General features: G+C 38.8%; 3 protein-coding genes across 3 annotated transcripts in view; all 3 read right to left on the minus strand.

Annotated features, from left to right (window-relative positions):
• Positions 1-623: 623 nt before the first annotated feature.
• LOC137875933 (small ribosomal subunit protein RACK1-like) lies at positions 624-3,089 on the minus strand. Its single transcript, XM_068715453.1, has 6 exons — positions 2,863-3,089; positions 2,088-2,228; positions 1,752-1,862; positions 1,266-1,406; positions 930-1,040; positions 624-730 (listed from the first exon to the last, which is right to left on the minus strand). The coding sequence occupies exons 1-6, from the start codon at positions 2,986-2,988 to the stop codon at positions 665-667; spliced, it is 696 nt and encodes a 231-aa protein (XP_068571554.1). The 5' UTR covers positions 2,989-3,089; the 3' UTR covers positions 624-664.
• A 1,597-nt stretch (positions 3,090-4,686) lies between these two features.
• LOC137875422 (small ribosomal subunit protein RACK1) lies at positions 4,687-9,341 on the minus strand. The gene is made up of 8 exons (XM_068714629.1): positions 9,136-9,341; positions 7,936-8,107; positions 7,152-7,299; positions 6,106-6,201; positions 5,807-5,917; positions 5,331-5,471; positions 4,993-5,103; positions 4,687-4,793 (listed from the first exon to the last, which is right to left on the minus strand). Exons 1-8 carry the CDS (start codon positions 9,242-9,244, stop codon positions 4,728-4,730), a joined length of 954 nt encoding a protein of 317 aa, XP_068570730.1. The 5' UTR covers positions 9,245-9,341; the 3' UTR covers positions 4,687-4,727.
• Positions 9,342-11,269: 1,928 nt separating this feature from the next.
• The window catches only part of LOC137875423 (collagen alpha-1(XXIII) chain), a 117,410-nt gene continuing 114,130 nt past the window's right edge, over positions 11,270-14,549 (minus strand). The window contains 1 exon segment of the mRNA XM_068714630.1: positions 11,270-14,349. Within this exon segment, the coding sequence (XP_068570731.1) occupies positions 14,347-14,349 (3 nt within the window). The 3' untranslated portion in view covers positions 11,270-14,346.

A 14,549-nucleotide genomic window follows, 5' to 3' on the forward strand; every position in this document is an offset into this window, starting at 1 on the left:
AGTCTAAATAAATGTCTGTTAAGTCTCAGTCGATCGCTGAAAAAGTTGACACACTGGTGATGAAAGTACTCCCAATATTTACATATTTCAAGTATTAACAATTGGGGATCTGCGGCAACGTTCCCGTGAAAAATATATTTAATATTTTTATTTACATCACATTTCCTCTAAAAAAAATAAATTTAACTATGCAAACAATTCTGAAAAATAGCATGTTAGTGTAGAACGCCAACTCAAAGCACTACTTTATCGACACTCAATAGAAACTCTAAAACCTGGACTGATATCTGAAGGATATCCACTTTAATTAAGCCAAATCATTCACCTCTTTAACTCACAATGCAAAAAGAGGGTACAATATTTACACTAAAATAATTGAAGTGTTGCCACAAACCAGGAAACCAAAAATCATTGATTCTTTCCTAACTGGTTATGGATTTACATTTCCGTAATCCAACGTTAGACATGAATAGTTCAGACTTTTATTTGTCAAATCATGTTTGAATTATTGCTTTGTTGAGGTTTGAATGCGCTGTTGTCCTAACTGTGTTACACAAGTTTTATTAAGTAAAAAAAATAAACATGTATTATAATCACAGAGTTGAAAGGAAGACGTAAAAAGCTCTTTTCAAACAGTCTTTTATTCAAAGTAGCTTGCGACGTTTTAGCGAGTTCCAATAGTGACCTGCCACACTCTGATCAGGTTGTCAGTGTAGCCAGCAAACAGGGTCTGTAGAGAAAATAAAGAGGGATAAAAGGAACATTGATTATTTAAATTCTGTATAGTTGAGTCATTAATATTCAAATAAGTATGTTTCTATTTCCCCTCATATTTGCAGGACTGTCAGCATTAATATCAGAGTTAAAAGTGAATGGGTATAATCACTGGGGATCAAACACTGATAGCCACTGAACTAGGTGTGATGTACCTGTCCATCAGCAGACCATGCCAGGGAAGTGCACTGTGGGGGTTCGGCCTTGCTGTTTGTGTGGATCACTTCCTGTCTCAGCTCATCCACAATGATCTTGCCCTCCAGATCCTACATGAGGAAAAGAAACGAAGGCAGAAGGAGGATCAATGAGGGAAATTGATGTATCCCAAATAAATGACACAATATATAAATTGGTCTAGACTACAGCTCAGAAACAGCCTCTTTATCATCATAGAATACAGATGGCATAGTTAGATTCCATCACAGCTCTTTGCATTGTAGCTTTAATGCACCATTTACTGAGCACGAGATATTTAGAATGAAGTCTTTTACCCAGATCTTGATACTGGGGCCAGTAGCGGCACACAGCCAGTAACGGTTGGGGCTGAAGCAGAGGGCATTGATGGTGTCGCCACTGTCCAGGGTGTAGAGGTGCTTGCCCTCATTCAGGTCCCACAGCATGGCCTGACCGTCCTAGACGAAAAGACAAAACACGAATCAATAGCTATATTTATAGATATAGGACATTGCTAGGATATTTATATTATGCTTAACAGCTAGAAATTAGAGAGTTCATTTTTATATCTTTACAGACCCTGTTTGCTTAAAAAAGTATTTGTAGAAAAAATAAAGGGATACAAGGAACATTGTTTATTTAAATTCTGTATAGTTGGTCCATTAATATTCAAATAAGTGTGTTTCTATTTCCCCTCATATTTGCAGGACTGTCAGCATTAATATCAGAGTTAAAAGTGAATGGGTATAATCACTGGGGATCAAACACTGATAGCCACTGAACTAGGTCTGAGTGTGATGTACCTGTCCATCAGCAGACCATGCCAGGGAAGTGCACTGTGGGGGTTCAGCCTTGCTGTTTGTGTGGATCACTTCCTGTCTCAGCTCATCCACAATGATCTTGCCCTCCAGATCCTACATGAGGAAAAGAAACGAAGGCAGAAGGAGGATCAATGAGGGAAATTGATGTATCCCAAATAAATGACACAATATATAAATTGGTCTAGACTACAGCTCAGAAACAGCCTCTTTATCATCATAGAATACAGATGGCATAGTTAGATTCCATCACAGCTCTTTGCATTGTAGCTTTAATGCACCATTTACTGAGCATGAGATATTTAGAATGAAGTCTTTTACCCAGATCTTGATACTGGGGCCAGTAGCGGCACACAGCCAGTAACGGTTGGGGCTGAAGCAGAGGGCATTGATGGTGTCACCACTGTCCAGGGTGTAGAGGTGCTTGCCCTCATTCAGGTCCCACAGCATGGCCTGACCGTCCTAGACGAAAAGACAAAACACGCATCAATAGCTATATTTATAGACATAGGACATTGCTAGGATATTTATATTGTGCTTAACAGCTAGAAATTAGGGAGTTCATAGCATAACATTGTAAATCTTTACAAATACATTTTAAGTGCTGGTGTAACTCAGAAACAGCCTCTTTAACATCAATAGTAAACAGATGCATTGGAAGTTTTCATCAGCCTAAAACCTGCAGCTGGACTTAAACTGGTGCTTCAGTTGAGCTCGTTTATTTTACATCTCACATTACTTGAGTGCTTTTTTGCACAGTAACAATACTTTCACCCGAGCTACTCTCATGTTCCCCACCACTGTTGGAAAGCTCAATCTACGATGGTTGGGAGTGGATTGTTGCCAGATCTACATGAAATTACGTTTACTCTACACGTAATATGTTACTACACGTGTCGCAGATGCAATGTGGGTATCTGAGGTGGATCACAGATGACGTTTGTGTTAGCTAGTTTGGGCTAACCGAGCAGATTCTGTTCAAGTAAAAGAATACAATCGTTACAACTTTTCAGCAGAGTATAAACAATTAAAGTTGCAAGTTCCGCTAACCAACTGGTTGACTAATGCTAACCTAGCGTCAGCCATGTTGGCGGACAGCGGGGGAATCCTCACCTCTGGACGCCGACAGAATCATGTCGGGATACTGGGGCGTCGTGGCGATCTGGGTGACCCATCCACTGTGGCCCTTCAGGGTACCCCTCACTGTCATCTGCTCGGTCATTTTGGCGAGATTCTGCGGTGCCTTTTACCAGGATGGATTCGGATTTCTCTTAGGTCTAGGGAAGCCTAGATCCTCATCGCATCTCAGCACAGAGGAAAAGGAAGCTCAACCCCGGATGCTAAAACTATGAGGGGTTAGCAGGCCGCAGAGGACTCTGGGAAATGTGGACCGTGTACTTTATTCAAGCAACACTGATATGAGAACATAATTATTTGTTCGTGATTTGATGGACGATAATGACAATGTTTATTAAAAGTTTAATTTAAATGAATCTTTAAATTCTTTAAATAAGTCTGTAAAACATCTGGTTTAGTTAGGTCATCTATCCAAAATAATATCTGACATGGTTAATGCTATCATCATTATGGGTAAATTGGTTTATACATTAGTTTAAGAATTGCATCCCTTTGTTATGGAATGTTGATGGGAATGCTGATATTGAATCATGACACAATATATAAAATCCTCAGCCTTCAGGAGCTCGCCCAAAAAACTGACAAGGAGAAGGTGCAGTTTAAAAAGAAGAAGAAGGCAAAGGAGGAGGTTGAAAAGACACTTAAGAAGGACAGGAAGGAGGAGGAGGAGAGGGAAAAGAAAGAGGAGAGCGAGAAGAGAGAAAAGGAGGAATTGAAAATACTGAAGAAAGAAGATGAGAAAAGGAGAAACCGAAAGGACAAAAGAAAGAAAAGGAGTTGAGGGAGAAGAAAGAGAAGGAGAGGAAGTAGAAGAGAGGGAAGCAACATCCTTTCTCTGCTCCTCACCCATCACTTCGACCCTATCCCACTTCTAACCACTACCACACACATTTGTGTGTGAAATATTTCTCTCCTCTGCGAATCGCCACCTTAACGTGGAGGAGTTTGAGTGGCTCAGTGATCCTGGGAGCCATGTTGTCCGGGGCAGTAGTCCTTGCTAGGGGATCCCAAGGCAAACGGGTCTCAGGGCAGAGCCCAGACTAAGAGCGGTTCAAAGATGAACAGCAGCCCACGAGCCGATCGTCGGCAACATAGACTAGCTCTTTGCTGCATTTGACTGAAATCTTGAGTCAAATGCAGCAAATCAAACGTTTTAATCATTAACTTAGATTCAACAATTGAATGTTTAAATACTATTTCACTGAACAAACACTAAAAAGTCCTCAAGGACTCAGATTGATCACAGCTGTGAAATACTCTTCTCATTTTAACAGTAGTTAAAACATTTATAAGTGAATGCATCTTATCAATGGATTTGGATTTTTATCAACGTTCACTGAAACAGCCCCTACATCACCTGTCTCTAAGAGCTAAAGGTGGGGCGTGGCATTGGGGATCAATTTAAATTCCAAACCATCATATTCAATATGAATTTGAACAATACAAATGGTATCCCTTTTATCTGGAGCATGTTGCCCTTAGTGGACATTTTATATTCAAACAAATATTTAACATTAAATATCAAACTGAAGTGACATTTAAATACAGTTATTTAATAATTGTATGTTCAATGACATGCCGTCTGGTAGAAAACCAATCGCATGACTTGATTCAAGTATCAAATTATTAAAACTGTTCAGACTTATTTGTCAAATCATGTTTGAATTATTGCTTTGTTGAGGTTTGAATGCGCTGTTGTCCTAACTGTGTTACACAAGTTCTATTAAGTAAAAAAAATAAACATGTATTATAATCACAGAGTTGAAAGGAAGACGTAAAAAGCTCTTTTCAAACAGTCTTTTATTCAAAGTAGCTTGCGACGTTTTAGCGAGTTCCAATAGTGACCTGCCACACTCTGATCAGGTTGTCAGTGTAGCCAGCAAACAGGGTCTGTAGAGAAAATAAAGAGGGATAAAAGGAACATTGATTATTTAAATTCTGTATAGCTGGTCCATTAATATTCAAATAAGTATGTTTCTATTTCCCCTCATATTTGCAGGACTGTCAGCATTAATATCAGAGTTAAAAGTGAATGGGTATAATCACTGGGGATCAAACACTGATAGCCACTGAACTAGGTGTGATGTACCTGTCCATCAGCAGACCATGCCAGGGAAGTGCACTGTGGGGGTTCGGCCTTGCTGTTTGTGCTGATCACTTCCTGTCTCAGCTCATCCACAATGATCTTGCCCTCCAGATCCTACATGAGGAAAAGAAAACAAGAGGCAGAAGGAGGATCAATGAGGGAAATTGATGTATCCCAAATAAATGACACAATATATAAATTGGTCTAGACTACAGCTCAGAAACAGCCTCTTTATCATCATAGAATACAGATGGCATAGTTAGATTCCATCACAGCTCTTTGCACTGTAGCTTTAATGCACCATTTACTGAGCATGAGATATTTAGAATGAAGTCTTTTACCCAGATCTTGATACTGGGGCCAGTAGCGGCACACAGCCAGTAACGGTTGGGGCTGAAGCAGAGGGCATTGATGGTGTCGCCACTGTCCAGGGTGTAGAGGTGCTTGCCCTCATTCAGGTCCCACAGCATGGCCTGACCGTCCTAGACGAAAAGACAAAACACGAATCAATAGCTATATTTATAGATATAGGACATTGCTAGGATATTTATATTGTGCTTAATAGCTAGAAATTAGGGAGTTCATAGCATAACATTTGTTTATCTTTACAAATACATTTTAAGTGCTGGTGTAAACTCAGAAACAGCCTCTTTAACATCAATAGTAAACAGATGCATTGAAAGTTTTCATCAGCCTAAAACCTGCAGCTGGACTTAAACTGGTGCTTCAGTCTAGTTCAGAATGGGGAAAAAAAAAAAAAAAAAAATCAACAAACATTCTGTGGTAGTCTATAATAAAATAAACAGTTATTTCATACCCTTCCACCAGATGCACACAGGGAGCCATCAGGAGAGACGGTCACTGTGTTCAGGAATCCCGTATGGCCAAGGTGGTTAGTCTTCAGCTTGCAGTTGGCAAGGTTCCACACCTAGGAGGAAAGGACAGGAATCATGTAGCACCATACGGGTTGTGCTCTCATTAACCTCAAAATCATCAACGGTGATGTTCAGGTAATATGAGCAAGTTTTTCAAAAACACAGGGCACACAAACTAAGAATAAGTTTATTCAGTTGCAAAAGAACAAAAGCTAAGGAGACTTTTAAAGAAATCGAGTACCTTGACCATCTTGTCCCAGCCGCAGGAGACGATGATGGGGTTGTTGCTGTTGGGGGAGAAGCGCACACAAGAAGCCCACTCAGAATGACCTTCATCCTGCAAATATAAAGCATACATATTCTCAGAGAAATATTCTTTGGTTACCCAACATTAGTGCTTTGTTTTTTAACGGCCAGATGAAAAACACTGATGTCTGCAGTAGTGTTTTGTTTGGCTACTTATTAGTAACATGAACCTAGATTATATACAATTTCAACCAACCATGGTCACTGCATCATTTGGTTTATGATATTAAAGCATGACCATGCTAGACAAAAGACCCAACTGTTGTACACTCTACAACAGCGGGTCTACAACAGCTAGTCTACAACAGCTGGTCTACAACAGCTAGTCCACAACAGCTAGTCCCAACTGTTGTACACTCTACAACAGCGGGTCTACAACAGCTAGTCTACAACAGCTGGTCTACAACAGCTGGTCTACAACAGCTGGTCTACAACAGCTGGTCTACAACAGCTGGTCTACAACAGCTAGTCCACAACAGCTAGTCCACAACAGCTAGTCCACAACAACTAGTCCACAACAACTAGTCCACAACAACTAGTCTACAACAGCTAGTCCACAACAGGGCCATCGTGACAGGGTGAGCAGCATTTGGCCCTTTGACATCAATTTGAGGAAACTCCATATTAAAGGCCAGTTGTTTTTTTTCGACTAGTAGGGACGGCTAAGTTTTGACTTCTAAATCCAAGTGGCACACGGCCATTAACCAGTATTTAAATTCACCGAAATCTAGTTCCACTGACATTGAAAGAGACCAACTTGCTACTCACAAGACACCCTTCTTCAGTGTGTATTCTGGCACACTGAGGAGCGTCTTGCCAGAAACCTCTGTGTGGGAATATTACAAAGTCAAATGGGTGTGCTGTCCTAGTCTTCCCTTTTTTATTATCCACATTCACGGTCCAGCACCGTCTCCAGGGTCTAATCATGAGTCAAGGTGTCTTAATCTCAAGTCCCATCACCATGAGACCATGGCGACTCACCTGGATGGTGTACTTGCAGACTCCAAGAGTGTTCCACAGCTTGATGGTCTTGTCCCGGGAGCCAGACACAATCTGGCGGTTATCAGCGGAAAAGGCCACGCTCAGAACATCCTTGGCGTGTCCAACAAAGTGGCGGGTGGTGAGGCCACTGGGGAAACACCACAACAAACATTTTCACAAAACAAGTCCAAAGTGCTGCAAATTTTAAGACACCAAATTAGAAGTAAGCATGTCTAACACAGCTACACATGTTGAGAACAAATTCTTAAACCAATGTTCACTGGGTGTTTACAAAAGTTAACCAAGAGAGTACACGTGTAATGCATTATCCTTTGGTTGAAAACGTCACCCATGATCTAAAAAAATAATATGGCACCTCAACACTGCATACCTTTATTCCAATTTTTTTTACGGATGGGATTTAAGAATTGGGTGAGTATGTATTTTTAGCATCATCACACGGTTATTAGACTTCTTGCATAGCTGAAAATAAGCTCTTAAGGTCCATATTAGCACATTTAGTTCCAGGTAACATTATGACACTAAATGGCATTCATAACAATGCTGGGTAGGCGCTCATAGCCAGACCTATCTCCACTGTGTTGCGTCTGCGCTAAAGATAGGGCAGGCTCCACAAGTCAGTCATAATGCTCAACCCAGATACAGGTCCAGAATCTGACCAACACAACTTCTGACGAATACAAATTTAGAGGAAACAACTTAACAACCGTAAACCCCGAAAATCTAAACCAGTACTTGAGAGATTACCATTGTCTGTACTTACGATGTCAGATCCCACAGGCGAAGGGACCCATCCCAGGAACCGGAGAGGGCAAACTGTCCATCTGAGGAGATGACCACATCACTTACGAAGTGAGAGTGGCCCGTCAAGGAGCGCTGGGGGATGCCATAGTTGGTTTCATCACGGGTCAGCTTCCACATGATGATAGACTGATCTGGAAAACAAGACATCCAGGATATTTTTACCTTTGTGTCCTTAATTCATTCTGTAGACAACCGATAACATTACCATGCAAATTTATAATTGTGCGAGTGCATTTCTAAAGGAAATGCTGACAAATATTTAGTCATAAGTAAATGTTAGCAGGCAGAAGTGGGTAGTAACTAGATGCATGTACTCAGTTACTCAAGTAACTTTGGAGTTAACTGGACTTGTAGAGTAGTTTCGGGTGCAGCACTGTTTTCGCTTAAGCAGATTTTTTAGAGGAAAATCATTACTTTTCCTCTGTTTGGAGATGTATTTGTCCACTTCTCTGGCTAATCTTATTGTCTTCATGGGATTCTAGAGACCTGGATGTGATCTGTGGCCATTTGTGATGGGAAGTGGGACTTAGGACATCTAACCTGGAAAGATCAAAGTTTAAGGACACTTTAACACGTTGACACTTTGCATTTACTGTGTGGTGTCTGATGCAGGTCAGTGATCCAGGAGATGATTGTCATTTCATCACAAATAAATACAGGTGCGAGTTCACAAGTTATTGTGATGACTTGTTTTACTTCTCACATGACTGAGTACTTTTTTGGCACAGTAACAATACTTTCACCCGAGCTACTCTCATGTTCCCCACCACTGTAGGAAAGCTCAATCTGAGATTGTTAGGAGTAGATGGTTGCCAGATCTACACATTACAGCATGAAATTACGTTTACTCTACACGTAATATGTTACTACACGTGTCGCAGATGCAATGTGAGTATCTGAGGTGGATCACAGATGACGTTTGTGTTAGCTAGTTTAGGCTAACCGGCTTCTTTCTCTTAAGTTCGAACAGATTCTGTTCAAGTACAAAAATACAACCGTTACAACTTTTCACGCATTAGTTAGCCGAGTATAAACAATTCACTCACGCCAGCATTGTCGTTTTTTCTCGTACGTTACAGTTGCAAGTTCCGCTAACCAACTGGCTGACTAATGCTAACCTAGCGTCAGCCATGTTGGCGGACAGCGGGGGAATCCTCACCTCTGGACGCCGACAGAATCATGTCGGGATACTGGGGCGTCGTGGCGATCTGGGTGACCCATCCACTGTGGCCCTTCAGGGTACCCCTCACTGTCATCTGCTCGGTCATTTTGGCGAGATTCTGCGGTGCCTTTTACCAGGATGGATTCGGATTTCTCTTAGGTCTAGGGAAGCCTAGATCCTCATCGCATCTCAGCACAGAGGAAAAGGAAGCGCAACCCCGGATGCTAAAACTATGAGGGGTTAGCAGGCCGCAGAGGACTCTGGGAAATGTGGACCGTGTACTTTATTCAAGCAACACTGATATGAGAACATAATTATTTGTTCGTGATCTGATGGACGATAATGACAATGTTTATTAAAAGTTTAATTTAAATGAATCTTTAAATTCTTTAAATAATTCTGTAAAAAAATACTGATAACATCTGGTTTAGTTAGGTCATCTATCCAAAATAATATCTGACATGGTTAATGCTATCATCTTTATGAGTAAATGCCACATTCTTGGATGCAAATTTTCATATAGTTGTAGTTTTTCATTATCTTTTTGGAACAATATGCACTTATGGTTGTGCTTGAAATCCAACAATGAATATAAATATAGCAAAATGCGTTTAAAAACAAATTGGCTCTCTTTAACCATGTATTAATACCACCATCTGAACGTCTTGTTGTTAATCCATAGACAGAATATATATCACATTTTGGATGTATTATTAAAAATTGTGAATGCTATTACTTAAATAATGTTAACAATAGCATTTCATTTAAACTATCTAGATATTTTTGAGAGGAGAAACCCTCCAGTTAAAACATATTTATGATGCATGCAATATAGATATAGAACAATGCCATGATGGTTCATGACTTTAAAAGTCACAAACATTGCACCACAAAGATAAGGTAATTTGCTCATTTAAAACAAACTGTTATTTCAAATTAAAAACAGGAAATTCAGAGTTACTGTAAAAAATTAAAGCAGATGTTAATGTTGCATGCCTTTTTTCCAATGTTCTCTTCCTCATCAACTGCAACCACTTGTGTAGCATGTTTCGACTTAGAAACAATGAGCTCATTCAACTAACAATGGAGGACATGTGGGAATGATTTGTGAAAATGTTTTATGTATTTGTTTGATGAAATTTGTCAAATTAAGAGCTCACATGGCCTATTGTAACACACCAATATCTGCCCTTACAGGCATATTTGAGCCAGAAGATACTTTCTGCAGGTGTTGTAAGAGTTTGAACTAAATATCTAACTAACAAGGTAATTCAATTAGCCAACAGCAACATCAAGGTGGAAAGGATTAATCAACACATTCAGAAGAATGCATTAATGGAAACTTTTTCCGGGTTATATCTCTGAATTCAGTAATGATACCGACATTTTTTCATTTTTATTGAAATATCTAACTAGGTGGATAACCATAGAATGTGATGCAGACATACATGTTCCCCCCAGGATGAAATATAATAACTTTGGTGATCCCTGACTTTTCCTATAGCGTCTTTATCAGGTCAAAATGATAATTTCTACGATACTTTGGTTTGTGATTGGCCTACCTGCAAAATTAAGACCATCCTCATCTACTAGCTTCAGCTTTACCTTATGTTTTGTGCTGATTAGCATGAGCATTACCTGCTAAACATCAGCATAGCATCATTGTCAATGTGAGCGTGTTAGCTTGGTGATGTTAGCATTTAGCTCAATGCACTTCTGTCCCTGAGCACAGCCTCACATAGCTGCTATGGCTGTAGACTGTGTCACATATTTTAAGAGATTGTTAAACTTTAGAAATGTAGGAAAGATCCTTTTTTCCACTGTTAATCATTCAGTTGGTTGCTTTCAGTCTTGCAAGAGGCTGTGAGGAAAGCTGCTCTGTTGGCCTTTGTGTAAATATGTATTACATGCATGTCTTTAAATTACACCATATGTTCTGGTATTGTTATTTTTAAATTATGTCTCTATTGTGTTACTTTGTGTATTTTGCACAGCGTCTGTGTTTTTTATCTCTCTGGCCAAAATGTTTTTCCTTCTTTGGTTAAATCATTGCATCGTTTACACATGCAGTATGAGGTAGGGATGGCAGAACATCTTAATATTATATTAATGTTAAATTAATGAAACTGAATATTTGTACATGATTATGATTTAATGGACAAAAACCGCATACAACTGGAGAGTTTACTTCAGTCTACATGTTTAGTTGACCAAATTTCACGTTGTACATTTTTAGACAATTACAAAAATAGCTTAATTCCTTTTCAACCAAATACACAACCAAAAGTCATTCTCACAAAAATCAAGCTAATACTGTGATACTGAGTATGACTAAAACACACAACTTTATTCAGACACTGTGTCATTTACTGAATCCATCACGCCTTAAAACTGAAATTGATAGAATCTGCAAAAGAAATAAACACATATGTTATACGTTAAGTGGCAGATAACCATCAACTTCCAGTGAAATGATGCTAAGAACTGTGTGGTTTACAGTTAAACCATTCTGCTTACAATAACTTCTCAAACATTTTTTATGATTCTCAAATAAAGTTTGTATGCCAGCTATTCCATTTCATCTTAATGAAATGCAACTCATTGAAGGATTTTTTTTTATATAGAAAAAGTCTCTAAAATACCTTAATAAATGAGTGGTGCAGTGTAGGTGTAATATTTGATGTAGTCTACTGATCTCTCCAAGTAAAGTGAAAACATTCAGTAGGACTGTTCATCATATTTATCCCACTGATATGGACATACATTGAGTGATGTCAGTAATTCAACTTTGCACTGACATGTGGCCTTTATCATTGAGACATAATGTGAATAATAGTGGATATGTTTAATTACAAATTGACAAAGAGGAAGTCAGCGTTACCAATGTCCTGTGTGTTTTCTGGATTCAGTAGGAACTTTGAACCAACACTGCTATCCTTCTGCTACAAGTACTTACTTGGAATAACAAATATCCACCTACATGTCCATTTGTGTTCCTCTGATTAATTTAAGGATCTTGTGTACAATCATACTTGAAAAAAAAACAACCTGTTTATGGTTGTGGGCAAGAATTGGAATTAGCAATGTTTAGCAACCTGTATGTCCATGTCGAAGATCATCCACCAATAAAACATTCTGATTCGTCTGTTCATATCCAAGCGAACAATGAAAATGTTGTAAATGATTGATCGTCAGTCACGTCTAGCGCCTAGAATATACATTTCTGAATGCTATTCATATCGTATCAAAAAGTTAAACATAATCTACGTAGAATATACAGACGTCCACTAAGAAACGTAACCAGAATTTTCCATTCATGTGTATATGTATTTCTGACCATGTCAACAGGACCAAATAATGATTCCATGTAGTCTCTGTCCTGTATACATGTAGCTAAATATTTGATAATAGTCAGTAAACCCAAGTTTTCTTTATGTTCAACATTCCTTTAAACAATGATACGTGTGTTACGGTGGACATGTGTGTGGTTTTGCAAATGGATATGCTGAGTATAGCTTTAAAACGGGTACATTAAAGTATATAAGCACCAAGGAAATATTCCATCTGAAAAAAATGTATTTGAAACACCAAAACACACCAGTAAAAGTCATCTGATAGTAAAGACTTGAAACTTTTTTGTGATAATTGAAAAAAGCACACACTCAAAATGCTAAATAACTGACAGTTATAAACCATTGTCGTGTACTGCTAAAAAAGACCTTGAAAACAATGGTTGTGTATACATTTGATTTAAATTTCATACTTTAGTCTGTTAGTCCTTAAATCCAAATAATTATATTGATTCAAAAATATCAAACAAACAACACACATTTAAGTCAGCAGCAAGAACTTACACTTTCCAGAGCAAACTGGCAACAGTAAATCAAACATGTCTTCATCAGTGATTAAAGGATAATGATCACTTAAAATGCAGCAAAATTACAGAGAAAAATGATTTGACTGGCAATTATTTGTCAAGGCAAGAAAAACACTGGTTTATTACTAATAATGTAAATAGTTCCTTCAAATCTGGCCTTGAAGTTTCACCATCTATATATTCCACAAACATGGCAATGCACAGGAATGCAAAATGTAACTGGACAAAAACTGGTAAGAATATAACAAAAGAAAACAAGTCACAACTGTCACAAGTGCAAGTCTTAAAAAGATAGACCTACTGACTTTTCTGAGTGGCTTGTTCAAATGGAAATACTGTTAAACACTGCTTATCGCAAATTAAAATGAATCTACTTTAGTTTGAGCTTTCAGTATGGAAGTCATAAAACTGTCAGGATGCTAAACAACATGGTGCTTTGTTATGATCATACATTTAACTAGTGAAAACCTTTACAATAGAGCAATACAAGAGATCACCACAACTTGTCCAAAGTATCTGTGCAGTATATCCTTCCTTATGTGCCAGTGACGTCAGTGACTCCCAAACAACTTCGACTGGTTATGAAGCTATTGTGTGCAACATCATCAGCCAAAGGTGTGTCTTTGCTTCTCAGGTGAGTGTGGGAATGCAGGGTTCTCTGTCACCTCCCCCCTCCCAAGAGTTCAGTATGTCACTGAGGCATTACATGGCTCACTCTGCTTCATAAAAGGCCAATCTGCCCTTCGTTCTCTCTGCCTGTTTATGTGTCCTTTCTCCACCAGGCCCCACGCTCATTCAGGGCTGAGAGAGACGCTTGCGTTTGAGCTTCTGTCTCGCCATTTCCTCCTTTCAGAAAACAGAGAGAGAAGAGGAGAGTTCTGACCCACATTCCTCCATCTGCCACTCCAAAAGAGATCTGTCCATCCATCCAAGCATCCGTGAGACTGGGTGAGTGCACACACCATTATGTCCATACAGCGTTCATGATTACAATCAGGCAGCAAGTCAGGCTTTGTTAGTGAGGCTGCTAGACTGTCAAGGCACTCCAACACTGTCATCTGGACTGTCCTTCAAAGTAAGAGTCCAACTGCCAGTTCAGTTTCTTCTCTTCAAAACCACAGCTGCATTCTCAACAACACTGGATCTCTAAAGTTTAAAAAAGTTTTTGTAATACTGTAGACTCAAAAAATGTCCTTGTTAAAAAAAATCTCAATATATTATATAAAATGTTTTACGAAAAAAGGAAAAAAAGGGAGTGGGTTGTTGGTGTAGTATTCAACTGCAATATATACCATATCAATATGTACAGATTCCATGCTGCTGGTTAGTCATCACTGCAAAAGAAGAATAGTAGGGATTAATTATTAGTGGCATATCAAATCAAAATCCAAACATAAATAACTATTGATCTTGAATACTCATGCTTTATGATTACAAGCTCACACACTGTAATATACTTACAAAATGCCCCTGTATCAAATCAGATTCAAGCAATTAATTTAATGCTGACACTTTATGAGTATTAATATATGCG

This window comes from Cebidichthys violaceus, unplaced genomic scaffold (genome assembly GCF_023349555.1).
Source record: "Cebidichthys violaceus isolate CVI_PGR_0920_01 unplaced genomic scaffold, fCebVio1.0.p SCAF_2, whole genome shotgun sequence".
NCBI lineage: Eukaryota > Metazoa > Chordata > Actinopteri > Perciformes > Stichaeidae > Cebidichthys > Cebidichthys violaceus.